The sequence below is a fragment of the Mobula hypostoma genome (assembly GCF_963921235.1).
Source record: "Mobula hypostoma chromosome 8 unlocalized genomic scaffold, sMobHyp1.1 SUPER_8_unloc_1, whole genome shotgun sequence".
Lineage (NCBI taxonomy): Eukaryota > Metazoa > Chordata > Chondrichthyes > Myliobatiformes > Myliobatidae > Mobula > Mobula hypostoma.
This window is the reverse complement of record NW_026948120.1, coordinates 928,184-955,504: the sequence shown is the minus strand read 5'-3', so window position 1 is coordinate 955,504 and position 27,321 is coordinate 928,184. Positions and strand designations below refer to the sequence as shown.

The 27,321-nt window shown below is 50.2% G+C and overlaps 2 protein-coding genes across 4 annotated transcripts in view; one reads left to right on the top strand and one right to left on the bottom strand.

Annotated features, from left to right (window-relative positions):
• Nucleotides 1-928: 928 nt before the first annotated feature.
• Nucleotides 929-21,726, bottom strand: LOC134341149 (complement C1q tumor necrosis factor-related protein 3-like). The gene is made up of 4 exons (XM_063038933.1): nt 21,589-21,726; nt 17,612-17,689; nt 10,188-10,293; nt 929-1,335 (listed from the first exon to the last, which is right to left on the bottom strand). Exons 1-4 carry the CDS (start codon nt 21,592-21,594, stop codon nt 938-940), a joined length of 588 nt encoding a protein of 195 aa, XP_062895003.1. The 5' UTR covers nt 21,595-21,726; the 3' UTR covers nt 929-937.
• Nucleotides 21,727-24,318: 2,592 nt separating this feature from the next.
• haus5 (HAUS augmin-like complex, subunit 5) overlaps nt 24,319-27,321 on the top strand; it is a 158,042-nt gene continuing 155,039 nt past the window's right edge. For 2 of the 3 annotated variants that reach the window (XR_010016715.1, XM_063038908.1), the window contains exons 1-3: nt 24,319-24,366; nt 25,442-25,533; nt 26,800-26,862. Coding sequence is in view for 2 of the 3 variants with exons in the window: in XM_063038908.1 (XP_062894978.1) it covers nt 25,445-25,533; nt 26,800-26,862 (152 nt within the window). In the remaining variant the exon portion in view is untranslated. Of the gene's footprint in view, nt 24,367-24,388; nt 24,396-25,441; nt 25,534-26,799; nt 26,863-27,321 lie in introns of those variants that run through there. The other variant, XM_063038909.1, reaches the window with a different exon arrangement.

The following is a 27,321-nucleotide window of genomic DNA, read 5'->3' as shown; positions in this document are numbered from 1 at the left end:
TTTAAACCAGATCCAAGACAATAAATTTTTCTAAGTTCAACAACAGCAGGTATCCAGTGTTGGATTAATTCAAGGTGAACGAAACCAACCCACACTGAGGGGTCCTGCTCAACTAGGGTGGGGGGATGGGATTAAAGAGTAGGGTTAAATCAGGATTAAAACTAAAGGGGTGCATTAGATGTGGAGCAATATTAAAGGGGATGGTATTAAAAGAAAGCGTCTGGTTTGGGTGGTATTAAAGAAAGACCATGAGCCCATATGAGATAAAAGCAGAATTAGGCTACTTGGCCCATCGAGTCTGCTCCGCCATTCTGGTGAAACGGTGTTAAAGGGTCTCAGCTAGATTGGGGGTGGTATTAATTAGGAGGGTTCAGATGTAAAAGTATTAAGCATGACAGGTGGGGCTGGGATTAGAGAGGAGGAGTCATCTGGGTCAGGTGAGGAAGTGGGAGGGAGATAGATTAAAAGGGAGAACTGGGGACCGAATGAGAGTTGAGAGCATGGACCATGACAGGAAGGGAAGGGATCAGGGTTCGGGAGGAAGTGTGATTGGTGGCGGGAGGGGGCGGAGGTGTGGGTAGCTGTGCAGTGGGGATAACCAGGAAGAAAGAGTTCAGAGTGAGGTGGGGAGGTTGTGAGAGATTAGGGGAACATTAGAATGGGGAGGTTTCGGTGCTGATATTTGTCGGGACGTCCTGGGAGAGCTAGGCAAGTGTCTTCAGAACAGTGGGGGCACCTGAAGGGAGAGTTGACGATGGGAGGGAAGTTCGAGGAGGTTTTGGCAATGGGAGTGAGGGAGGGTGTGTCAGACAGGAGGAAGGGGTTGTCAGTGGGGATATTGGCTGATTGAGGGTCCAATGGGGAAGTTGCAGGACTGGTTGGTGGTGGGGCACAAGCTACCTGATGGGACCCTGGATACACAACCAACAGTGGGACTTCAGGTCCTCTGCAAGAGAAAGCCCTGGAAGTTTAGAGAACTCCATTCACTCCAAGTGATACCCTTCGGCAGCTTCACCCACACGACGTCTCCCCGGACAAGGGGAAGGATGATGGACATAGAAGCAGTTTGCCCCTGGTCAGAATTCAGTAGGCTATGGATGTAGCTCTGAGCCACCCCATTCTTCATTAGCTGCACCAAAGTGTCCAGGGAATTTGTCTGGCCCAGCAGGGAGTAGGAGAAGTAGAAGATCCCACTCATGGGGGCAGTGAAGTTCCCAGAGCTGGCGTCGTATGCTTGGCCCTTGTTGATCTCAACCTGGTCGTAAATGAGCTTTGTCGGGCCGACTGGGTTGGTGCCGCTAGAAACCTGTGCATGGAAAATGACACTGGGCACATCTAGAAGCAAAACACAGAAGACCCGTGAGAGAGTGGCTTGCAATTGTAGACTAACCCAGCACCAAATGAGTCTGATATCCACAGTGCCTGTCTAAGCTGCTTCAATTTGCTGTGGGTGTGCCACAGTTGCACAGTGGTTAGTGTGATACTATTACAGCCCAGGTCATTCCAGAGTTCAGTGTTCAATTGCAGTGCTGTACTGTAAAGACTCTCTGTACGACCTCCACATGCAATGTGTGGGTTTTCGCTGGGTGTTGCTCTTTCCTCCCACAGTCCAAAGACGTACTAGGTAGGTTAATTGGTCATTGTAAATTGTCCCGTAACTAGGTTAGGGTTAATTGGGATTGTGGGGTCGCTGGGGCAGTGTGGCTTGAAGGGCTGGCAGACCTACTCTTTTGTGTATCACTAAATAAACAAAAATCAATTTCCCACCGCCTCTGTAAGGCCGACAGCAGAAACCCTTCCCGACCCAGACATTCTCTCTTCTCCCGTCTCTGTCGGGCAGAAGATACAAAAGCTTGGAAGCATGTCCCACCAGGCTCAAGGACAGCTTCTCCATATAGTCATAGGCGTACTGGTCAGTCCCCTAGTACGATAACATGGATTCTTGACCTCCCATTCTACCTCATTAAGGCCCTTGTACCTATTGTCTGTCTGCACTGCACTTCAACACTTCATTCTCTATTTTGTTATTGTTTACCCTTGTACTACCTCAATGCACTGATGTTGTGTAATGATCTGCATGGATGACATGTAAAATAATTTTTCACTGTCCCTTGGGCCATGTGACAATAATAATCTAATTTACCAATGATTTGAATCACTTCCATGAGGTCATCCCTCTGATTTCTCCCTATGGCCCTTATGATTTTATAAACCTCTATAAAATCACCTCTTAGCCTCCTACTTTTATTCCCCGAGAATAAAATCCTAGCTTACCCAAATTCTCCCTGTAATTCAGGGCCTGAACCCTAGCATTATCCTTATAAAATCTCTGCACTATTTTAATGTCCTTTCTATACCATGCTTGCGGAATTTTACACAATAGTCTAGATGCAGCCTTGTTAACAACTGTAACGTAATGTCCCAGCTTTAATATTTAGTGCCCTGATCGATGAAGTGTGCCAAATGCCTTCTTCATTACCCTACCTCTGACACCACCTTTCTGAACTTTATAAATGTGACCTCTTGCAACTGTTGCCTGCTATTGTGTCATAGTACGCTACCACACACAAACAGCCCTTTAGCTCGTCTAATCCATGTCAAACTGATATTCTGCCTCGTGCCATTGACCCACAACTGGACTAGAGCCCTCCAAATCCCAGCCATCCATGTACAGTACCTACCTGAATTTCTCTTAAGTGTGGAAATTGAACTTGCACTCACCACTTCCACTTCCACACTCTGAGTGAAGAAGTTTCCCCTCATGTTCCCCTTAATTTATGTCCTCAAGTTCTAGTCTCACCTCAGATGAAAAAGTCTGCTTGCTTTAACCCTATCTATAGCATTCTATTTTGTATTCCCCTATCAAATCTCCATTCATTCTCCTACGCTCCAGGCAATGAAGTCTTAAACTATTTAATCTTTCCCTATACCTCAGGTCCTCAAGTCCTGGCAACATCCTTCTAAATTTTCCCTGTACTCTTTCAATCTTATTGATATATTTCCTGTATGTAGGTGACCAGAACTGCATACAATACTCCAAATTAGGCCTCAGCATCATCATATTCATAACATCTCCAACAGCTTAATATTTTGATTTATGAAGGGCAAAGTGCCAAAAGCTTTCTTTATGACCCTATCTTGATGTCTCACACTGTCTGCATTAAATTCCATCTGCCATTTTTCCAGCTAGACCAGATCTTGGTGCAAGCTTTAATAGCTTTCCTCACTGTCCACCATGACCTCTATATTGGCGTCATCTTCAAATTTTCACAATCAGATCGTTGATAATAAATTTATTTTGAACTTTTTTGATATAAAAGAACATATATGTCAACATATACAACTTTTCTTGTGGCATACTCAATAACCATAACAGAATTGACGACAAATAGCCCAACAAGGGCGTTCACCCAGAGCATAGGAGACAACAAGCTGTGCAAATACAAAAGAAAAGTAATTCAAAGTGATTCCATTGGTTGTGGCAACATTTCAATGATGGGGCAAGTGAAGTTGAGTGAAGTTATCCCTTTTTGTTCAACAGCTTGATGGTTGAGGGATAGTAACTGTTCCTGAACCTGCTGGTGTGAGTTCTGAGGCTCCTGCACCTTCTTCCTGATGGCAGCAGCGAGAAGAGAGCACGTCCTGGGTGATGGGGGTCCCCGATGATGGATGCTGCTTTCCTGCAATAACACTTTGAGTGCTCAGTAGTGGGGAGACTTTACTTGTGATGGACTGGGCAGTATCTACCAATTTTTGTAGTATTTTCTACTGCATTGATATTTCCATACCAGGCTGTGATGCAGCTGGTCAATATACTCACCACTACATATCTATAGAAGTTTTTCAGATTTCATGCTGAATCTCTTCAAACTCCAAAGGAAGTTTGACTGCCACTTTGCAATTGCACAAGTGCTGGGCCTCGGACAGGTCCTCCGAAATAAAAACAATGAGGAATTTAAAGTTGCTAATCTTCTCTACCTCTGATCCTCCGATGAGGACCAGCTCATGTACCTTCGGTTTCCTCCTCCTGATGTCTATAATCATCTCCTTGATCTTGCTGACATTGAGTAAGAGGTTATGGTACCACTCAGCCAGACTTTCAGTCTTCCTCCGATATGCTGATTCATCACCGCCTTCGATTCGGCCAGCGATAGTGGTGTCATCAGCAAACTTGTAAACAGCATTGGAGCTGTGCTTAGCCACATAGTCATCGGTGTAAAACGAGAAGAGCAGAGGGCAAAGCACTGAGCCTTGTGGTGCACCTGCGCTGATGGAGATCTTGGAGGAGATGTTGTTGCCAATCTAAAATGATGGGGGTCTTCAAGTGAGGAAACTAAGGATCCAATTGCTCAAGGAGGTATTGAGACCAAGGTTTGGAACTTAATGATTAGGTCTGAGGAATGATGGTATTGAAAGCTGAGCTTTAGATAGTAAAGAGCATCCTGATGTATGGATCTATGCTGTTCAGATGTTCTAGGGTTGAGTGAAGAGCCAATGAGGTGGTATCTGCTGTGGACCTGTTGCTCTGGTAGGCAAATTGGAGTGGATCTAAATCACTTCTTTGGCAGGAGTTGATATTTTACATCGCCAGCCTCACAGAACACTTAATCACTGGGTGATGGTCATTGAGGGAGGCCATCACACTCCTCTTGGGCATCAGTTTGGTTCAGAATGTTGTTGTTTGTTTTAATTCTTTGCATAATTTGTGGTTTTTTTCTTGCAAATAGGGTATTGGTACATTCTTTAATAATAAATGTACTTTGAATCTTTGAATAATTGAAGCCTGCTTGAAGTGGGTGGGTACACCCCATTGCCGAAGCGAGAGTTTAAAGATCTCAGTGAACACTCCATCTAGTTGATCAGCACAGGTCTTTAGTACTTGGTTGGTACCCTGTCTGGGCCGGATATTTTCTGTGGGTTCACCCTCCTGAGGGTTGCTCGCACATCAGCCTCAGAGACCGAAATCATAGGATCATGGGAATGTGGAAGTCCGTGATAGTTCCTCTATATTTTGACAGTCAAAGCGAGGATAGAAGGCATTCGGCTCATCTGGATGTGAAACCCTGTAGTTACCAATATCACTTGATTTAACTTTCTAAGAGGATAGTATTATAAGGTGATAGTATTGAAGCCCTGCCACAACAGTCGAGCATCCTTCTTTGGTTCAAGTTTGGTCCAGAATTGCCACTTCATCCATGTGATGGCTTTCTGGAGATCGTACCGGGACCGCTCGTAACTTTCTTGGTCACCAGACTTGAATGCTTTGGATCTGGCTCTCAGCTGATGTCAGATCTCATGTTTCATTCAGGGGTTCTGAGTGATTTAGTGGGGACACGCCCATCTACAGCTGTTTTAATTAAGTCCATTTCAACCATGGTGTATCCATTCAGATCCACAGATGAGTTTTTGAACGGCCCTATTTGACTTTAAGCAATCCCATAGCCACTCCTTTTCCTCCTGCGACCACCTCCTGGTTGTGCTAATCTCTGGAGCTTTGCTCTTTAGCCTCCGTCTGTATGCAGTAGGAAAAGGTCAGCCAAGTGATCCGATTTACCGAAATGCAGTCTGGGCATGGAACAGTAGGCATCCATTATCTTAGTGTAACGTGATCTAGTATGTCGGGCCCTCTAGTTCAGCGGTCCCCAAACACCGGGCCGCAAAGCATGTGCTACCGGGCCGCGAGGAAACAATATGAGTCAGCTGCACCTTTCCTCATTCCCTGTCATGCACTGTTGAACTTGAACATAGGGTTGCCAACTGTCCCGTATTTGTCGGGACATCCCCTATATTGGGCTAAGTTGGTTTGTCCCATATGGGACCGCCCTTGTCCCGTATTTCCCCCGCTAAGGTAGAGTGTTCCTATGAAACCGAAATGGCGTAAAATAAAGAAGCAATTACAATTAATTTATATGGGAAAAAATTTTTGAGCGTTCCCAGACCCAAAAAGATAACCTACCAAATCATGCCAAATAACACATAAAACTGAAAATAACACTAACATATAGTGAAAGCAGGAACGATATGATGAATACACAGCCTTTATAAAGTAGAAATAATATATGTACAGTATAGTTGGGAAGATGAAGGCTAAACCGATTTGTGGAAAAAAATCAGCACGTACACGCATGTGCCTACAGGTACCCGCACAAGGCTTCATGGTCATGGTAGTCTTTCGTGGGGTAAAGTGTCCTGGGATTTGACTGCTACTTTTGTTCCTTATTTGGGACTGAGAAAGTTGGCAACCCTAACTGTAAAAGACATGTTGAGGTGAGTTTAACCCTACTTGAATACCCTCCCCCGCCCTCCCCCCCCCCCCCCCACCGTCAGGCAGTCCGCAAGAAAGTTGTCAATATTAAACTGGTCCACAGAGCAAAATAGTTGGGGACCCCTGCTCTAGTTCTACAAGTTATATGCTGATGATAATTAGGCAGAAGTTTCTTCAAACAAGCTTGGTTTAAGTTCCGGACTATGATTTGAAGTGCACTGGGATGGGCTGTTTCTTGTTTGGAGATGGCATCATGAAGTATCACGAGCATTTGATTATAGTTGGCCACTGGTGACGTGTAAGTTGTGATCAGGACAATGGAGGAGAGCTACCCAGGTAAATAGAATTTATGGTGTTTGACCGATCGGGGAACATGAGTTCAACAAAACTGCCACATCAGAGCACCACTGAGAGTTTATCATGAAACACACACCCACCTTCTGCCTTTTCCATATCAGCAGTTCGGTGCATTCGACAAACGGCAATGGACCTTGCGGCACACCTCTAGTCATAGGCTTCCAGTCAGAAAGGCAAACATCTACGGTCACTGTCTGGCCTCTCCCACAAAGCCAATGTTGAGTCCTAAATGCTAAGCGACTGAACTTTCTTGACCAACCTCCCACTCAGGATTTTGTCAAAGGCCTTTCTAAAGTCCATGTAGACAATATCCACTGCCTTTCCTTCATCAATTTTCCCGATAACCTGCTTGGAAAAACTGGTTCGACTCAACCTACCATGCATAAAGCCATGTTGATTAATCAGGCCTTGTCTATCCAAATACTTACTACATATTCGGTCCCTTAGAATACCTTCCAATAACTTACCCACTACTGACGTAAGGCTCACCAGTCTATAATTCCCCGGCTGATTCTTAGAGCCTTTCTTAAACAGTGGAACAACATTAACTATCCTCCAGTCCTCTGGCACCTCATCTGCGGCCAAGGATTTTAAAATATCTCTGCTAGGGCCCCTGCAATTTCTCCACTAGCGTTCCTCAAGATCTTGTCAGGCTCTGGGACTTATCCACCCTAATTTGCCTTAAGACAGAAAGCACTGTAATCTGTATACAGTTCACGATCTCACTGCCATAATACTTCAGTTCTATAGACTCTGTGTCAGTCTCTTGAGTAAAAACAGATGCAAGAAAATCCATTTAAGATCTCCCCCCATCCTCTTATGCTCCATGGATAGACAGCCATGCTGATTTTCAAGAGGCCCAATTTTGTCCCTTGCTAAGCTTTTGCAGTCGATCACATTTATAAAGTCACAAGGCATGAAAACAGGCCATTTGGCCCATCGCATCTATGCTGACTGATTCCTCAGCAGTCCCATACTGGTTCCATAATTTTCTACATAATTATAACAATAATAATAAAGGCATCCATTGCGAGATCATGGATCTGCGCCTGGAAAGTCTTCACTCTCCAGGACACAGGCCTGGGCAAGGTTGTATGGAAGACCGGCTGCAAGTCTCCCCTCTCCACGACACCGATGTTGTCCAAGGGAAAGGCAAGGGCCAATACAGCTTGGCACCGGAATCGTCGCAGAGCACTGTGTGGTTAAATGCCTTGCTCAAGGACACAACACGCTGCCTCAGCTGGGGCTCGAACTCACGACCTTCAGATTGCTAGTCGAATACCTTAACCACTTGGCCACGTGCCCACACATGTAATTTTCTGCATAACAAGAAGCTCATCCTGTTAAAGTCTGTTTACATTGCATGAGACCCCCTCTCACTCTCGTCCTTTTAAATCTCTATCCTCCCACTCTACCTTGAAGGTCAAAAAGCATTGGTCATGTTTTACTTTGTGGACACAGTCTTGCTGAACCTCCCAGGGCTCACAGGACTCATCCCATGCTGTATGAGTATATGATGCTCATATACTGATTGAGTATACGAGCATCATAGACTCATACAGCATGGAAACAGGCCCTTTGGCCTAGTCAATCCATGCTGACCAAGATATCTCATCTAAGCTGATCTCACTTGGCCCATAACCTTCTAAATCTGTCCTATCCATGCACCTGTGTGAGCGTCTTTTAAATGTTGTTAATGTACCGGCCTCAGCCACTTCTTCTGGCAATTTGTTCCATATATGGACCACTGCTGGGTGAAAAAAATTGCCCCTCAGGTTCCGAATAAATCTCTCCCCTCTCACCTTAAACTTGGGCTCTTCAATTCTTGATGCCCAACCCTGGGAAAAAGGCTGTGCATTCATTCTATCTTTGCCGCTCATGATTTTATACATCAGAGTCAGAATCAAGGTGAATATCTCCAGCATATGATGTGAAACTTGTTAACTTATGGCAGCAGTACAGTGAAAGACATGTTAAATGAAAATAGGAAAAAGAGCTGGATTACAGTAAGTATATATATGTCCGCAGAATAGTTGAAGTAGTGCAAAAAATAAGTAGTGAGGTAGTGTTCATGGGTTCAATGTCCATTCAGAAATTGGATGGCAGAGGGGAAGAAACTGTTCCTGAATCACTGAGTGTGTACCTTCAGGCTTCTGTACCACCTTTCTAATGGAGATGAGGGCATGTCCTGGGTGGCGGGGGTCCTTAATGATAAACACTGCCTTCCTAAGGCACCGATACTTGTTTTGGTTACTGTGGAGGCTAGTACCCATGATGGAACAGATTAATTTTACAAGTTTCTGCAACTTACTTCGATCTTGTGCAGTAGCCCCCTCCCCCCCAATACCAGACAGTGATGCAGCCAGTCAGAAAACTCAATCAGGTCACCCCTCAGTCTCCTGCGCTCCAAGGAATAAAGACCCAGCCTATCCCAATCATATCCTCTCGCAACTAATTCCCTACTTGGATCACCCTTTGTGTAAAAAGAAGTTGCCCCTCGAGTTCCTATTAAATCTCTCCTCTCATGTTAAACTTGTGTCCTGTGGTTCTTGATTCCCCCACCGCGGGGAAAAGAGCAAGCGCATTCACCCTGTCTCTGCCCTCGTGGTTTTCTGCTCTCACCAGCAGGGCTGCTTACTGGTTTTTCACCTGGAACCTACCAGCCTTCTCCTTCCCACCCTCTGCCTCTGCCCCTTCCCTCTACAGTCCTGACGAAGGGTTCCGGCCCGAAACATTGACTGATCGTTTCCACGGATGCTGCCCGACCTGCTGAGTTCCTCCAGCGTGTTGTGAATGCTGCTGTAGTGATGGTCAGCACCCCGGACCTTCTGGCAGGGAGACTAAAGGGCACCTGGTTCTGAGTGGGTAAGGCGATGGACCGGAAGCCCATTGGGGTTTCTCTGCCAGGACTGGAATCCTACCACCTACGCAAGCAGTGGATCCTCACAGAGTCTGGGCTCTGCAGCACAATGTGTAGCTTGCTGGGACTTCTGCTGACAGACAACCAAGTAATTCAAAGGTTGTGATTTTGAGCCCTGTCAGAGTTGGTATCTTTTCCTGCAGAGGTTCAATTGAGTTGTAGATAGTGATAACAGGATTTTAATTTAAATCTGTAGATAATGTGTTTCATGAAAACCTGAACGGTGGCATAATGGTATTGTTAAGGCCCTCCACATGGATGTTGTGTTCTAGCTGTATACGTGATCCACAAGCCAGGGTTGTATGATATGGAGAGCAAACTGTTGCCCATGCAGTAGACTTCCCATATCCACTCTGCTGATGAATCCAAAGGGACGGCAGAGACTGATACAGTTTGGTAACAGTGGTGTTGCAGGAGTTGCCAGTCAGTGTTGAAATCAATGTAGGACTGCCTTAGGAACTCCTGCTCCGGATTTTCCCTTAGGTTTATTCCCAAAGCCTTCCCCATGTGTCATTTGAATAAACATTTTATTTTAAAGAAACACGTGGATTTTTAAGAACGTAACCATAGGCAGTTTAACTGAGAGTTTAGCCTCACTTCCATGTGTCACCCGCCCCTTCACTGCACAATATCAAATATACTTACAGTTTTGGAGGGTGGACACCTCTTTTTCCAATTGCAAGACTTTTGATTTCAGAGAATCTATCTCCTTTGTCTTAGCGATGGTATCTTTAATTTCCTGGAAGGTTATCTGAAAGCATTTCAAATGCAGTTATCAGATTGCCGGCAGGGGTGTGTGCTGCTTTGGGAGGATGCTGAGGAGAGAACGCTGCAGGAGACCAGCGAGGAAGGAGTGCTATGGGAGAGGCAGTGAGGAGGGAGCACTGCAGTGTGGGAGGGGCGGAGAGGAGGGAAAATCGAACTGTGGAAGGGCTGGCGAAGAGGGAGTGCTATGGGAGGGGCGATGAGGAGGAAGTGCTAATGGGAGTCATCTGCCTGCCCTCTTCAGGGTTACGTCTGTGCCCAGGTGTTCTTGGAGAGGGGGCATGGGAAAATTCCAGTAACAGTGTGCTCCTCAGGAGACTTAAGTGCTTTGTAGATAGTAGTAATCCCATGTTAATTTGAAATTGTAAATCTTGATTGTTACAACGATCTACCCCTTAGTAATGATGATCAGAGAATCACAGAGTTAATCTGTAATCACTGACAAGCACCTTTATTGTCTCAAAGAAGAGTACAGGAATTTACACAAATACTTGTGTGCATACCTACTAAGTTTTCCTGACCCTCCATGAGCAGTCAAAGAATAGAAAAGGTAATACCCAGAAAAGGAGTCTATGCTGTCAATTTGTTCCTCATGGTCGCAATCTATTCTCCACGTGTCTGTGGGGTACTCCACATCCACGATGGTTGGTCTCTAGACAGTTGTTTCTACTTTGCATTTGAAGCCTCTGCTTTTATATTCATTCCTTACCAGTTCAAATGTTGCATTTCAGTGCTATTGGCTATGGGTCACCTGACTGACCTATAACACCTTCCCATTGGCTTTGGTTCAGGCCAACATCCATTTATTAGCCTCTTCCACAAGTGACAACTGGTAATTACGGCTTTTTGTTCTAAATCAGTTACCAAACCAGTAACCAGCTTGAATTACTCGGGACAGACACAGACTACACCATTTATAAAACTGCATGTTATATCTCCTCTCAAATATCTCCTCTCAGATCCTGACCTGGATCTGGGCCATACCCTCCAAATATCCGGACCTGCCTCTCGGTTTTTTTGCACTACCTTACTTTCCCTTTTCTATTTTCTATTTATGATTTATAATTTAAATTTTTAATATTTACTATCGACTTGTACTCCAGGGAGCATGAAGAGCAGAATCAAATATCGCTGTGATGATTGTACGCTCTAGTATCAATTGTTTGGCGACAATAAAGTATAAAGTAAAGTATAATTTAGTGGGAAATGATCCCTACTCCAGCAGATTACCTGGACCATCATTGTGTCCACTTTAAAACACTGACTCAGCCAAGCAAAACCAGTTCACAAAATGGAGGACGCAGAGCAGCTTCATAAAATGGCAGCCTCCATTCCTTTGATCTCAAAATTCAAAGTAAGATTTATTATCAGAGTGTATGCATATCACCACATGCAACCCTGAGATTCTTTATCGGCTAGAATACTAAACAAATCTACAGAACAGTAACTGTAAACTGTGAACATCAGGAACTGTTAACTGTAAACAAATTGTGCAGATGCACAACAAAGACCGCGAGGATGAAAGGCGGTTATTGAAGGCAGTGGAGGTTGGGTCACAGGGTGCCTGAATGAAATGAGATCTTCCCATGTGTATGATCACTTGGGCAAAGCTTTGGAGACTGAAGCCCTTCTGCATTTCTTTCGTCCTGTGGTCCGTGAATGATGCTCTCCGTACACTACCACAGCTGCAGACATGAGGGCTGAGAGAGGACCCTAACTGCAAGCTTTGTGATCAGTGGGGTTCACTGGCACACATACTGTCAGGATGCAAAACAGCTTTAACACAAGGACGGTATGGGTGCCATCACGACAAGAACCTGCTGTCCCATGCTGATACATTGGAGGAGGAGAGGTGTAAAAAGAGACCAGCTGGCAGAGAGGCAAACAAGCAGTCATTTTCACCAAGAGGAGGGCCAAGACAGTCATACCAAAGAGGCCTAACATTGCCAAATCATGGGAGATGAGGGTTGGTGTGGGGAGAAAGCTGCAATTCCTGGAAGTGGTGCAAATTACACTTCGACCAGACATTGTACTGTGGTCCACCGAAGACAAGAAAGTCGCCCTGGTGGAGCTCACTGTACCATGGGAGGAAGGATGCAAGGAGGCTCACGAGAGGAAGGCCCTGAAGTACAAGTCCTTCGTCCAGGAGTGCAGGGACAAAGGATGGCTGACGTGGCTGTTCCCTGTGGATATCAGCTGTAGAGGGTTCCCAGCACGATCGGTATGGAGGTTGCTGTCTGCAGTGGGCCTCGATGAAAAGAGAAAGAACCAAGCAGCTCGCGGGATGGAGGAGGAAGCAGGAGGAGCCTCTTGCTGGACATGGAGCAGGCGAGAGGAGTTGAGCTGGAAGTCAGGAGCAGATGGGCAGTGACTTGGCCACCATTGCTGATCCGCCAGCTGGACAGTGTAGTGGTTAAGGGTCGAAACACTCTATGAAGTTTGGGCACCTCCTGATAACACCTGCTCCAGGCCAAAGGCTATGGTTACCTCATTAGGTAATTGAAGCGAGCACCCTGGTGTATGATGCAAGCAAATTATTGGAGTACATACATGTTACCACATACAAACCTGAGATTCTTTTTCTGCAGGCATACTTCGTAAACTGTAAACATCAAAACTATCGGCTGTAAACAAACTGTGCAAATGCAGATATAAATAAATAGCAATAAATAACGAGCATGAAATAACAATATAACAGAGTCCTTAGATGGTTGTAGATATCCTCTTTTGCTTGATGGTTGAGGGGTAGTAACTGTTCTTGACCCTGGTGCTGTGAGTCCTGCAGCACCCGTGCCTTCCACCTGATGGCAGCAGTGAGGAAAGAGCAATGGCCTGGGTGGTGAGGATCTCTGATGATGGATCAACACACGTCAGAGTTGCTGGTGAACGCAGCAGGCCAGGCAGCATCTCTAGGAAGAGGTACAGTCGACGTTTCCGGCCGAGACCCTTCGTCAGGACTAACTGAAGGAAGAGTTAGTAAGAGATTTGAAAGTGGGAGTGGGAGGGGGAGATCCAAAATGATAGGAGAAGACAAGAGGGGGAGGGATGGAGCCAAGAGCTGGACAGTTGATTGGCAAAGGGGATATGAGAGGATCATGGGACAGGAGGTCCAGGGAGAAGGAAAAGGGGGAGGGGGGAAAACCCAGAGGATGGGCAAGGGGTATAGTCAGAGGGACAGAGGGAGAAAAAGGAGAGTGAGAGAAAGAATGTGTGTATAAAAATAAATAACAGATGGGGTACGAAGGGGAGGTGGAGCATTAAGGGAAGTTAGAGAAGTCAATATTCATGCCATCGAGTTGGAGGCTACCCAGACGGAATATAAGGTGTTGTTCCTCCAACCTGAGTGTGGCTTCATCTTGACAGTAGAGGAGGCCGTGGATAGACATATCAGAATGGGAATGGGATGTGGAATTAAAATGTGTGGCCACTGGGAGATCCTGCTTTCTCTGGCGGACAGAGCGTAGGTGTTCAGCAAAACGATCTCCCATTCTGCGTCGGGTCTCGCCAATATATAGGAGGCCGCATCAGGAGCACCGGACGCAGTATATCACCCCAGCCGACTCACAGGTGAAGTGTCGCCTCACCTGGAAGGACTGTCTGGGGCCCTGAATGGTGGTGAGGGAGGAAGTGTAAGGGCATGTGTAGCACTTGTTCCGCTTACAAGGATAAGTGCCGGGAGGGAGATCAGTGGGAAGGGATGGGGGGGAACGAATGGACAAGGGAGTCACATAGGGAGCAATCCCTGCGGAAAGCATGGGGGGGGGGAGGGAAAGATGTGCTTAGTGGTGGGATCCCATTGGAGGTACCGGAAGTTACAGAGAATTATATGTTGGACCCGGAGGCTGGTGGGGTGCTAAGTGAGGATAAGGGGAACCCTTGGTAAGTGGGGACAAGGGGGACTGGACATCCATGGTGAAAATAAAGCAGTGGGGGCCAGGAAACTTAAAATCATTGAAAAATTTCAGAGCGTGAGAAGGGTCATGAACATAGGTAGGAAGGGATTGAACAAGTGGGGAATAAAACAGTGTCGAGGTATGCAGAAATGAGTTTGGTGGGGCAGGAGCAAGCTGAGACAATGGGTCTACCTGGACAGGCAGGTTTGTGGATCTTGGGTAGGAGGTAGAAATGGGAAGTGTGGGGTGTGGGAACTATAAGGTTGGTAGCAGTGGATGGGAGATAACCTGAGCGAATAAAGTTGGTGATGGTGTGGGAGACAATGGCCTGGTGCTCCTGACCCATAATCCTCTCATATCCCTTTTGCCAATCAACTTTCCAGCTCGAAGCTCCATCCCTCCCCCTCCTGTCTTCTCCTACCATTTCGGATCTCCCCCTCCCCCTCCTACTTTCAAATCTCTTACTATCTCTTCTTTCAGTTAGTCCTGACGAAGGGTCTCAGCCCAAAACGTCCACTGTACCTCTTCCTATAGATGCTGCCTGGCCTGCTGCGTTCACCAGCAATTTTGTGTGTGTTGCTTGAATTTCCAGCATCTGCAGAATTCCTCCCGTTTGCGTTTGATGATGGATGCTGCTTTTCTATGGCAACGTTTCATGCAGATGTGCTCAGTGGCTGGGAGTGTTTTACCTGTGATGTACTGGGCTGAATCCATTACCTTTTGTAGGATTTTCTGCTCAAAGGCATTAGTGTTCCTGAACCAGGCTGTAATGCAGCAAGTCAGCTCACATCTGTAGAAGTTTGCCAAAGTTTTTGATGACATACTGAACCACTGCAGACTCCTGAGGAAGTAGAGGCACTGTTATGGTTTCTTCACAATAATATTTACATGATGGGTCCAGGACAGGTCCTCTGAGGTAGTGACACCTGGGAATTGAAAGTTACTGACCCTCTCTGCCTCTGATCCTCCGATGATTACTGGCTCATGGACCTCTGGTTTCCCTCTCCTGAAGTCTACTATTCACTCCTTGGTCTTGTTGACATTGATTGACAGGTCATTGTTATTACACCACTCGGCCAAGTTTTCAATCTCCTTCCTGCATGCTGATTCATCACAACCCTTAATACAGCCCACAATACTGGTGTCATCAGCAAACTTGAATATGGTGTCGGAGCTGTACTTAACCACACAGTCATAGGTGTAAAGTAGAGAAGGGAATTTAGTACACATCCCTGCGGTGCTCCTGTGCTGATGGAGATTTGGGAGGAAAGGTTTTTGTCAATCTAAACTGACTGGAGTCTACAAGTGAGGATCCAGGATCCAATTGCACGAAGAGGTATTGAGGCCCAGGTCTTGGAGTTACTGGTTAGATTTGAATAGATGATGGTGTTAAATGCAAGCACAGAAGGCATTGAACTCGTCTGGAAGCGAAGCTCTGCTGTTCCCTATGTTGGCAAGATTTAGCTATGTAGGAGGGTACAGCATTCAAACCCAGCCACAGCTGCCGAGCATCCCTCATTGATTCCAGTCTAATCCGGAATCTCCACTTTGCCTGAGAGGTGGCTTTCCGGTGATCGTACCTGGACCCCTCGTAGCATTCTTGATCTCCTGACTTGAATGCCTCTGATCTGTCTCTCAGCAAGTTCCAGATTTCATTGTTCATCCAGGGCTACTGATTGGGGAAAACCTTGAAAGACTTTGTGGGGACACATGCATCCACAGCTGTTTTAATAAAGTCTGTAACGACCCTGGTGAGTTCTTGAACACAGCCCAGCCCAGCCCAGACTCAAGGCAGTCCTGCAACTGTTCCTCAGCTTCCTCCTGCAACCACATCTTGGTTGTCTTGATCTCTGGAGCCTTGGTCATTAGGCTCTGTCTGAATACAGGAAACGGGAGTACAGCCAAGTATCTGACTTGCCAAAATGCAGTCTCGGAAAGGCATGATAGGCATTTCTTATTGGAGTGCAGCAGTGTTCTCGTGTGTGGGGACCTCTGCTGCAGGTTACGTGCTGGTGGTACTTGGGCAGGGTTTTCTTCAGACAGGCCTGGTTGAAGTCACTGACTGTAATTTAAAATGCGTCAGGATGGGCTGCTCCTTGATTACAGACAGCATCAATAGACAATAGGTGCAGGAGTAGGCCATTTGGCCCCTCGAGCCAGCACCGCCATTCACTGATTATCCACAATCAGTACCCCGTTCCTGTCTTCTCCCCATATCCCCTGACTCATATCCCATATCCCATCGTACAGCTTCATGAGTGCTTGCTTATAATTGGCTGCTTGTGGTATGTAAACTGCGGTCAGGGTTACGGATGAGAACTCCCAAGGTAAATAGATTGGTCTACATTTAATCGTTAGTCGTCCTAAGTCAAGGGAACAAGAAGTCGAGATAACCCCAACGTCCATGCACCAATGAGAATTGACTAACAAGCATATGTCGCCACCTTTTTCCTCGACCTAACTCGAGGTTCGATTCATTCTGAAAATCGTTAACACCTACTGGTCGGATTGCCGCATCCGACATGTTCGCTGTTAACCGAGCCTCAGTGCAACAAACAATTGAGATCGACCTTACCTGCCTCTGATACAGCAGCCCTGCCCTGAGATCATCAGTCTTATTTTCAAGTGGGACTTTTGAGAGACTTTGAGACATTTTTTACCGTGCCCATGGTCTGTTCTTCTATCAAATTACGGTACTGTTGTAACTATACGTTATAATTATGTGGTTTTAGTCAGTGTTTCAGTCTTGGTCTGTCTTGTGTGTGATATCACACTGGAGGAACATTGTATCATTTCTTGATGCATACATTACTAAATGACAATAAAAGAGGACTGCATGTCCTCATAATCTAAAAAAAAGTGTTGCTACATTCACTACGATGGTAGGCAGGGGAGGCCTCATCCCCCTGCACTTCAGCCTGGTTTGAATCCTGCCTCTCCTGCCACATTTTCAGCCTTGGCCTTGGCATCGATCGCGCCTAACTGCTCCACACTGAACCGTCGAATGAGAGATCTGAAGATCATTGATATAACTTTGTAGTCTTTAGTCTAGAGGAAATTTACAAGCTGCAGATTGCAGCAAGTCAGTTCAAAAGGAATATATTTAAGAGGAAAACTGGTACAAATTCTGCAGTCCGCAGAGAGTCACAGATGCACACTGGCACTACCTTTACCAAGTCCTCATATGGTAAGAACAAAGGCAATTAGTTTGTCTAATTCCACATCTCCTTGCTTCATTTGAATCCACTGATTTGTAGACTGTAGTTCTTTTCGGCCAACACTGATTATTCTATGTATTTTTGTGAATGAATAAACTTTTCATACATTTGTGAAAAAAAAACAAATAAAAAAAATAGGATCCTGAGGCTCCTGCTTTCGACCCTGTGTGAGAGCAGATGTGAAGAGATTTACCTCGGATAATCCCGGACAGCTCTCTGACGCAGCATTCTGGAAGATCGTCCAACAGGAAAGGAGGAAGACCAGGTGAATCTGGCAATGAAAGCGAGCAGTCATATAGCAGAACACAGTAGCCCATAGGTCCCACTGCTGTTCTCCCCTCATTTCCAACACCCTCCCTACAGATTCTACCCATCACCCACACTCAACCCTTGATCATCCCACTAACCACCAAATGCTGCACTGTCTTCTTCTCTCTGTCCCTCCAATCTCAATGCAAAGGGTGGGGGGGGGGGCGGAAATCGTTGAACAGATCTCCTTCAACAGAACAGGCAGACAGTTACCCAAACAGCTCTCCTCATGAAGCAACCTCCTAACCGCCCTTCTCACAGTGACAGATACCTTCTTCACTGCCCCTCCCACATCAAGGAGCTCCCTCCTCACCGCCCATCCCACAGTGAGGGGATCCCTCCTCAATGCCTCTCCCACAGTGAGGGGATCCCTCCTTACCACCATTCTCACACTGACACTCCCTCTGACACTTGTTCTTTACCACCACTCCCACAGCAAGGAGTTCCCTCCTCACTGTCCATCCCAGAGTGAGGGGCTCCCTACTCACCACCCATCCCACAGTGAGGGCTCCCTCCTCACTGTCCATCCCAGAGTGAGGGGCTCCCTACTCACCACCCATCCCACAGTGAGGGCTCCCTCCTCACTGTCCATCCCAGAGTGAGGGGCTCCCTACTCACCACCCATCCCACAGTGAGGGGATCCCTCCTTACCACCATTCTCACACTGACACTCCCTGTGACACTTGTTCTTTACCACCACTCCCACAGCAAGGAGTTCCCTCCTCACTGTCCATCCCACAGTGAGGGGCTCCCTACTCACCACCCATCCCACAGTGAGTGGCTCCCTCCTCACTGTCCATCCCACAGTGAGGGGAACCCTCCTCACTGTCCATCCCACAGTGAGGGGCTCCCTCCTTACCACCGTTCTCACACTGACACTCCCTCCCATACTGTGACACTTGCTCTTCACCGTCCATCCCATGGCAAGGATCTCCCTCCTCACTGTCGATCCCACAGTGAGGGGCTCCCTCCTCGATGCCTATCACACAGTGAGGATCTCCCTCCTCACTGTCCGTCCCACAGTGAGGGGATCCCTCCTCACTGTCCATCCCACAGTGAGGGGCTCCCTCCTCGATGCCCATCCCACAGTGAGGGGGAATCCCTCCTTACCTCCATTCTCACACTGACACTCCCTGTGACACTTGTTCTTTACCACCACTCCCACAGCAAGGAGTTCCCTCCTCACTGTCCATCCCACAGTGAGGGGCTCCCTCCTCGATGCCTATCACACAGTGAGGATCTCCCTCCTCACTGTCCATCCCACAGTGAGGGGCTCCCTCCTCACTGTCCATCCCGCAGTGAGGGGCTCCCTACTCACCACCCATCCCACAGTGAGGGCTCCCTCCTCGATGCCTATCACACAGTGAGGATCTCCCTCCTCACTGTCCATCCCACAGTGAGGGGATCCCTCCTTACCTCCATTCTCACACTGACACTCCCTGTGACACTTGTTCTTTACCACCACTCCCACAGCAAGGAGTTCCCTCCTCACTGTCCATCCCACAGTGAGGGCTCCCTCCTCACTGTCGATCCCACAGTGAGGGGATCCCTCCTCACTGTCCATCCCACAGTGAGGGGCTCCCTCCTCGATGCCTATCACACAGTGAGGATCTCCCTCCTCACTGTCCATCCCACAGTCAGGGGATCCCTCCTCACTGTCCATCCCACAGTGAGGGGCTCCCTACTCACCACCCATCCCACAGTGAGGGCTCCCTCCTCGATGCCTATCACACAGTGAGGATCTCCCTCCTCACTGTCCATCCCACAGAGAGGGGATCCCTCCTCACTGTCCATCCCACAGTGAGGGCATCCCTCCTCACTGTCCATCCCACAGTGAGGGGCTCCCTCCTCGATGCCCATCCCACAGTGAGGGGATCCCTCCTCGATGCCCATCCCACAGTGAGGGGCTCCCTCCTCACTGTCCATCCCACAGTGAGGGCTCCCTCCTCACTGTCGATCCCACAGTGAGGGGATCCCTCCTCACTGTCCATCCCACAGTGAGGGGCTCCCTCCTCGATGCCTATCACACAGTGAGGATCTCCCTCCTCACTGTCCATCCCACAGTGAGGGGATCCCTCCTCACTGTCCATCCCACAGTGAGGGGCTCCCTACTCACCACCCATCCCACAGTGAGGGCTCCCTCCTCGATGCCTATCACACAGTGAGGATCTCCCTCCTCACTGTCCATCCCACAGAGAGGGGATCCCTCCTCACTGTCCATCCCACAGTGAGGGCATCCCTCCTCACTGTCCATCCCACAGTGAGGGGCTCCCTCCTCGATGCCCATCCCACAGTGAGGGGATCCCTCCTCGATGCCCATCCCACAGTGAGGGGTTCCCTCCTCACTGTCCATCCCGCAGTGAGGGGCTCCCTACTCACCACCCATCCCACAGTGAGGGCTCCCTCCTCGATGCCTATCACACAGTGAGGATCTCCCTCCTCACTGTCCATCCCACAGTGAGGGGATCCCTCCTCACTGTCCATCCCACAGTGAGGGGATCCCTCCTCACTGTCCATCCCACAGTGAGGGGATCCCTCCTCGATGCCCATCCCACAGTGAGGGGCTCCCTCCTTACCACCCATCCCACAGTGAGGGGCTCCCTCCTCACTGTCCATCCCGCAGTGAGGGGATCCCTCCTCACTGTCCATCCCACAGTGAGGGGCTCCCTACTCACCACCCATCCCACAGTGAGGGCTCCCTCCTCACTGTCCATCCCACAGTGAGGGGATCCCTCCTCACTGTCCATCCCACAGTGAGGGGCTCCCTCCTTACCACCGTTCTCACACTGACACTCCCTCCCATACTGTGACACTTGCTCTTCACCGTCCATCCCATGGCAAGGATCTCCCTCCTCATTGTCGATCCCACAGTGAGGGGCTCCCTCCTCAATGCCTATCACACAGTGAGGATCTCCCTCCTCACTGTCCATCCCACAGTGAGGGGATCCCTCCTCACTGTCCATCCCGCAGTGAGGGGCTCCCTCCTCACCGCCCATCCCACAGTGAGGGCTCCCTCCTCACTGTCCATCCCACAGTGAGGGGCTCCCTACTCACCACCCATCCCACAGTGAGGGCTCCCTCCTCACTGTCCATCCCACAGTGAGGGGATCCCTCCTCACTGTCCATCCCACAGTGAGGGGCTCCCTCCTTACCACCGTTCTCACACTGACACTCCCTCCCATACTGTGACACTTGCTCTTCACCGTCCATCCCATGGCAAGGATCTCCCTCCTCACTGTCGATCCCACAGTGAGGGGCTCCCTCCTCAATGCCTATCACACAGTGAGGATCTCCCTCCTCACTGTCCATCCCACAGTGAGGGGATCCCTCCTCACTGTCCATCCCGCAGTGAGGGGCTCCCTCCTCACCGCCCATCCCACAGTGAGGGCTCCCTCCTCACTGTCCATCCCACAGTGAGGGGCTCCCTCCTCGATGCCCATCCCGCAGTGAGGGGCTCCCTCCTCCATGCCTCTCCCACAGTGAGGGGCAACCTCCTCCATGCCCTTACCACCTCTCTCACACTGACACTCCCTCCCACACTGTGACGCTCGCTCTTTACCACCACTCCCACAGCAAGGAGCTCCCTCCTCATCACCCCTCCCATAGTGGGGGGAGGGGCAATGCCTCTCCCCAGTCAGGGGCTCCCTCCTCTACGTTCCTCCCACAGCAGGCAACTCTCTCCTCACACCTTTCACAGTGAGGGGCTCCCTCCTCACTGCCCCTCCCACACTGTAAAACTTCTCCACTCCCCGTTGTTTCATTTACAAGAACAGTGTGCATCACAAATCCATACTCCGAGACTGGACACTTCTGGGATGAGACCAATGCGACCCCCACCCGGTTCCCAGGACTGAATCGGACCTTCATTCTCCAACGATTCAATCCTCTGTCTCTGGTGACGGAGATGGGTCTCTTTTCCTCTCTCCTGGGAGCACAGCTGCTGTCTGTGATCCAACGTAGGAATCCAGCAGTCAGAGATAGGGGAAGGTTTCAAAAATGGACCAAAGTCCACGACATTCGGGGACAGATAAACACGCCTCTGTAACACCCTCTGGCCGCTGAACTTTTCCCTGTCTCTGTGACCCTGTACAGCTGAACACCCCTTCCCATCGCTGAGACTCTCTCCAACCGCTTCATGCCTCCCTCTCTCCGTAACAACCAGCAATTGCTTCACCACCTCCTGCCTGTGTGACCCCTTCCAACCCCTTCACCCCGTCTGTGTGACCCCTCCAACCCCTTCACCCCCGTCTGTGTGACCCCTCCAACCACTTCACCCTCCTGACTGTGTGACCCCTTCAACCCCTTCACCCCTCCCTGTCTGTGTGACCCCCTCCAACCCCTTCACCCCCTGTCTGTGTGACCCCTCCAACCCCTTCACCCCCCTGTCTGTGTGACCCCTCCAACCCCTTCACCCCTCCTTGTCTGTGACCCCTCCAACCCCTTCACCCCCGTCTGTATGACCCCCCTCTAACCCCTTCACCCCTCCCTGTCTGTGTGACCCCTCCAACCCCTTTGCCCCCGCCTGTGTGACCCTCTCCAACCCCTTCACCCCTTCCTGTCTGTGTGACCCCTCCAACCCCTTCACACCCTCTGTCTGTGTGACCCCCTCCAACCCCTTCACACCCCCTCTCTGTGTGACTCCCTCCAACCCCTTCACACCCCCTCTCCGTGTGACCCCCTCCAACCCCTTCACACCCCCTCTCTGTGTGACCCCCTCCAACCCCTTCACCCCCCTGTCTGTGTGACCTCTTCAACCCCTTCACCCCTCCGTCTGTGTGACCCCTCCAACCCCTTCACACCCTCTGTCTGTGACCCCCTCCAACCCCTTCACCCCCCTGTCTGTGTGACCCCTTCAACCCCTTCACACCCTCTGTCTGTGTGACCCCTTCAACCCCTCCACCCCTCCCTGTCTGTGTGACCCCTCCAACTCCTTCACACCCTCTGTCTGTGTGACCCCCTCCAACCCCTTCACCCCCCCATCTGTGTGACCCCTCCAACCCCTTCACCCCCCTGTCTGTGTGACCCCTCCAACCCCTTCACCCCTCCCTGTCTGTGTGACCCATCCAACCCCTTCACCCCTGTCTGTGTGACCCCTCCAACCCCTTCACCCCCCGTCTGTGTGACCCCTCCAACCCCTTCACCCCCCTGTCTGTGTGACCCCTTCAACCCCTCCTCCCCTCCCTGTCTGTGTGACCCCTCCAACCCCTTCACCCCCCTTCTGTGTGACCCCCTCCAACCCCTTCACCCCTCCCTGTCTGTGTGACCCCTCCAACCCCTTCACACCCCCTCTCCGTGTGACCCCCTCCAACCCCTTCACCCCTCCCTGTCTGACTCCCTCTAACTCCTTTACCCCCCCATCTCCGTAACAACCATCAATTGCTTCACCCTCCCATGTCTGTGTGACCCCTCCAAACCCTCCACCCCTCCCTGTCTGTGTGACCCCTCCAACCCCTTCACCCCTCCCTATCTCCGTAACAACCAGCAATTGCTTCACCCCCCCATTTCTGTGTGACCCCTCCAAACCCTCCACCCCTCTGTCTGTGTGACCCCTCCAACCCTTCACCCACTGTCTGTGTGACCCCTCCTACCATTTCAGCCCTCCTGATTGAAAAGTGACGAGGACTTATCTACGATTGAAATATATAACGGGAAAAGTCGTATGGAAAGTTGCGCAGACCTACCTGGGATGTAAAAGTCACAGGGGTGCATGCTGAAGCTTGATATCAGTGAAGTTCCTGTATTAATCTGCAGTGAGGTGAGCAGAACTGAACACAGTTCTCCAAGTGTTACAGCTTTGTCAGACCACACTTGGAGTACTGTGTTCAGTTCTGCTCACCTCACTACAGGAAGGATGTGGACGCTGTAGAGAGAGTTAACAGGAGAGTTACAAGGATGTTTTCTGGATTGGAATAGGTTGAGTGAACTCGGCCTTTTCTCCTTGGAGCAACAGAGGATGAGAGGTGACCTGACAAAGGTGTACAAGATGATGAGAGGCAGTGATCGTGTGGATAGTCAGAGGCTTTTTCCCAGGGCTAACACGAGGGGCCATAGTTTTAAGGTGCTTGGTACAAGGGGGGTGTCAGAGGTAAGTTTTTCACACAGAGTGGTGGGAATGCAGTGTCAGTGATGATGGTAGAGGCGGATACAATAGGGTCTTTTACATGGAGCTTTGAAAAATAGAGGGCTATGCGGCAGGGAAATTCTAGGCAGCTTCTAGCGTAGGTCGGCACAACATTGCGGGTGTGCTGTAGATTTTCGATGTTCTAACCCCTTCAGCCCTCCAACTGCTTCCCCCTTCCCCGCTTATGTGACCCTATGATGCAGTTTTGGGGTTCAAGGTTCGGGGTCACAGTTTAAAGTCAGGCTGACTGACTTCGCGATTCGGATTCAAAGTTCAGGGTTTAACGGCGATCGGAGTTTGGGGTCAGGCTCAGAGTTCGGGGTACGGTCAGGGGTCAGGGGGTCAGGAACCCTTACTCATCCGCGCGGTTGCCACGTCTCGAGACCGCGCACTCAGCGTGGCCGCGCGGGGCGGTGACGTCAGGCAGGAATATGGTAACGAGGGCCAGTGGTGCGTGTGACGTCAGCGCGTCAGGACTGAGGAGGAAAAAGAGACGCGGGAAAAACAGGAGAGAAAAAGTGAGTGAGAACGCGGGACTGGAAGGCGGGTGAGGAGGGGGAAGGGGTGAGGGGGTGGGAAAGAGGGGGGAAGGGGTGATGGGGTGGGAAAGAGGGGGGAGGGGTGAGGGGGTGGGAAAGAGGAGGGAGGGGTGTGTCGGAGGTTACTACTCCAGGTACAAACTAACTGTTGTGTTCGGGGGCCCTGAACCCCTCCCCTCTGATCATTCCTCCTCCAAACTCCCTACATGTAACCCACCTCCTCTCCCCTCCCGTTCCCTGCACTTCCTTACTCATCCATCTCGGTCAACACTCCCTCCTCCGTCCCCTTCCCCGCACTCCCTCATCACCCTCCTACCCACTCACCCCTCCCTCCCTCAACTCTCATACGCCTCCCTCACCCCTATCCCCTTCCCCTCTTCCCCTTCATCCCCCTCCCCTTCATCCCCTCCCCTTCATCCCCCCTCCATCCCCCCCCTTCATCCCCCCTCCATCCCCCCTCCATCCCCTTCATCCCCCCTCCATCCCCCCCTTCATCCCCCTCCCCTTCATCCTCTCCCCTTCATCCCCTCCCCTTCATCCCCTCCCCTTCATCCCCCTCCCCTTCATCCCCCTCCCCTTCATCCCCCTCCCCCTCCCCCTCCCCCTTCCCCTCCCCCTTCCCCTCCCCCTTCCCCCTCCCCTTCCCCTCCCCCTTCCCCTCCCCCCTCCCCCTCCCCCCTTCCCCTCCCCCTCCCCCCTTCCCCTCCCCCTCCCCCCTTCCCCTCCCCTTCCCCCTTTCCCCCTTCCCCTCCCCTTTCCCCTTTCCCCCTTCCCCTTCCCCCCTTCCCCCCTTCCCCCCTCCCCCTCCCCTCTCCTTCCCCTCCCCTCCCCTCCCTCTCCCTCCCCTTCCCCTCCCTCTCCCTCCCCTCCCTCTCCCTCCCCTCCCTCTCCCTCCCCTTCCCCTCCCTCCCCCTCCCTCCCCCTCCCCTCCCTCCCTCTCCCCTCCCTCCCTCTCCCCCTCCCTCTCCCTCTCCCCCTCCCCTGCCCCTCTCCCCCATACCTCATCCTCACTCTTTCCTTCCCTCACCCCCTTGCCCCTCACCATTTGTTACAGATTATGGAGGAGCCGGTGACTGTGCTCAGGAACTGGGTATTGAAGATGGGTCGTCCCACCCGGGATCTGCCATCGGATGCTGCTCTCCGCAAGTAGGCCTGGTGCTGGGCTGTGTGTGTCAGTCCATGTATACACCCTCCACCCCACCTCGCTGATATCCCCTGGGGGTGTGTGTGTGTCTCTCACCTTCTCCCACTTCCCACTTCCCTCTTCATTTGTCTCATTCCATCTCTCTCCCATTCACCCTCCTTGCTGCTTTCCCTCTCTCACCCTCCCTGTTCTCCGTAGGTGTCTCTCCCTTTCCCGTTACGTTGTGTGGTTCCTGGTCCTGATCATCACTGGCGAAGGAAGTGCAGAGATAATTTGCCTCTTACCAGGACATGAGGGTGAAACCAGATCCAATGGTCATTGGTGTAATAAATTCTGTCTAGAGTTTGGGATACATTTTTCAGCTCGCCCCTACTTTGGAGAGCGGTTCAGTTTGGAGGGGTGGAATGTGGGACCAGTTCCCACAGGGAGTGGCAATGGGATCACAGCAAAATGGGAAAGAGGTAGGTTGAAGGATTCCAGCATTCTGGAAGTTTGGGCAACTCGTCCAAACATTTTGGAACTCGGGAAGATCTAGTTAATCCAAACAAATTAACTGGATCAGCTCAGATCTGAATTTAATAAAGGTTTGTACGATCGAAAAGTGATGAGGGCTTATCTATGGGCGGGTCTCGGCATTTGAGTGTGTGTCAGGGAGCGCCTGTACTTTGATCACCTGCTCGGAAGATGATGATCCTGGACCGTCCTGGTGGTCTCTGGTGGCCTGGCACCAGTCAGGCCCTGAGGGTGCAGGGGAAGGGAGTTTCAGCCCGAAACCGGTCGGAGATGCTGAACGAAATAGGGTAACCAGGAGGTGTAGAGAAGAGGCGTTGAACCCAGCGGGATCTTTGTACTTTAGAGATCGGCTGTCACCGTGCCTCCCAGCTCCGGAGATCCGGGTTTAGTCTTACCCTACGACCAGGAGAGTGTGTGTGCGTGCCTTGTCCCCCAATGAGGGGGTGTGTGTGTTTGTGGAGTTTGCAGATTTCACCTGAGTGCTTCAGTTTCCTCCCACGTCCCCAGAAAAAGCGACATGGGTGGGTTAATTGTCTGCTGTGCTCTGCCCCCTTGGGGTGTATGGGTGTGGGAATTGATGGGAAGTGTGGGGTATGAAACGTGACTGGTGTAAACGGGATGGCACTAACTTGTCGAACTGCAGGGCTTACCTCTGCGCAGTGAGAGGGAGAGGGTGGGCTTTCCCCAGCACTGCTGGCAGGGTGCGTGACCTTCCTGAGTGACCCTTTGCCTGACTCTGCTTTATTCTTTGGCAGCCTCTGCAGTGGCCAGGGCCGGGATATCTGGGAATACGTCGCGAGGCATGTCTTCCCGAAAGAGTGAGTATCGGAAAGCATCTTGGCGCTGGTGGCCTTGGGAGGTGGGGGAGGGGGAGGATGGTTCTGTAGTTGGCGTATTTCTGTTAGAACCGAGCCAGCTGCCTCTCGGTTGACCATAAAAATGTGAGAAATATGAGCAGAGGTTGGCTATTTGGCCCATTGAGCCTCCTCTGACATTCAATAAGGTCACAGCTGGTCTGGCTGGGTAGTCAACTCTGCCTACCTGCCTTTTCCCAGAATCATTAATTCCCCTGCTGTGCAAAAATCTATCTAACTGTGTCTTAAATATATCTAATGGAGAAGCCTCTAGTGCTTCCTTGGACAGAGAATTCCACAGATTCATGACTCTGGGAAAAGCAGTTTTTTCTCATCTCCGTTCTAAATCTTTTCCCCTGAATCTTTAGGCTCTGTCCACTAGCCTCAACACGGGTGATGCCAGCAGGCTCAATAAACTGATTA

Coding starts and splice junctions, on each gene's coding strand:
- LOC134341149 (XM_063038933.1), bottom strand. Junction 10,294..17,611: donor GCTGTCCGGGATTATCCGAG/GTAAATCTCTTC, acceptor AAATGCTTTCAG/ATAACCTTCCAGGAAATTAA. Junction 1,336..10,187: donor GGTGTCCACCCTCCAAAACT/GTAAGTATATTT, acceptor TTTTGCTTCTAG/ATGTGCCCAGTGTCATTTTC.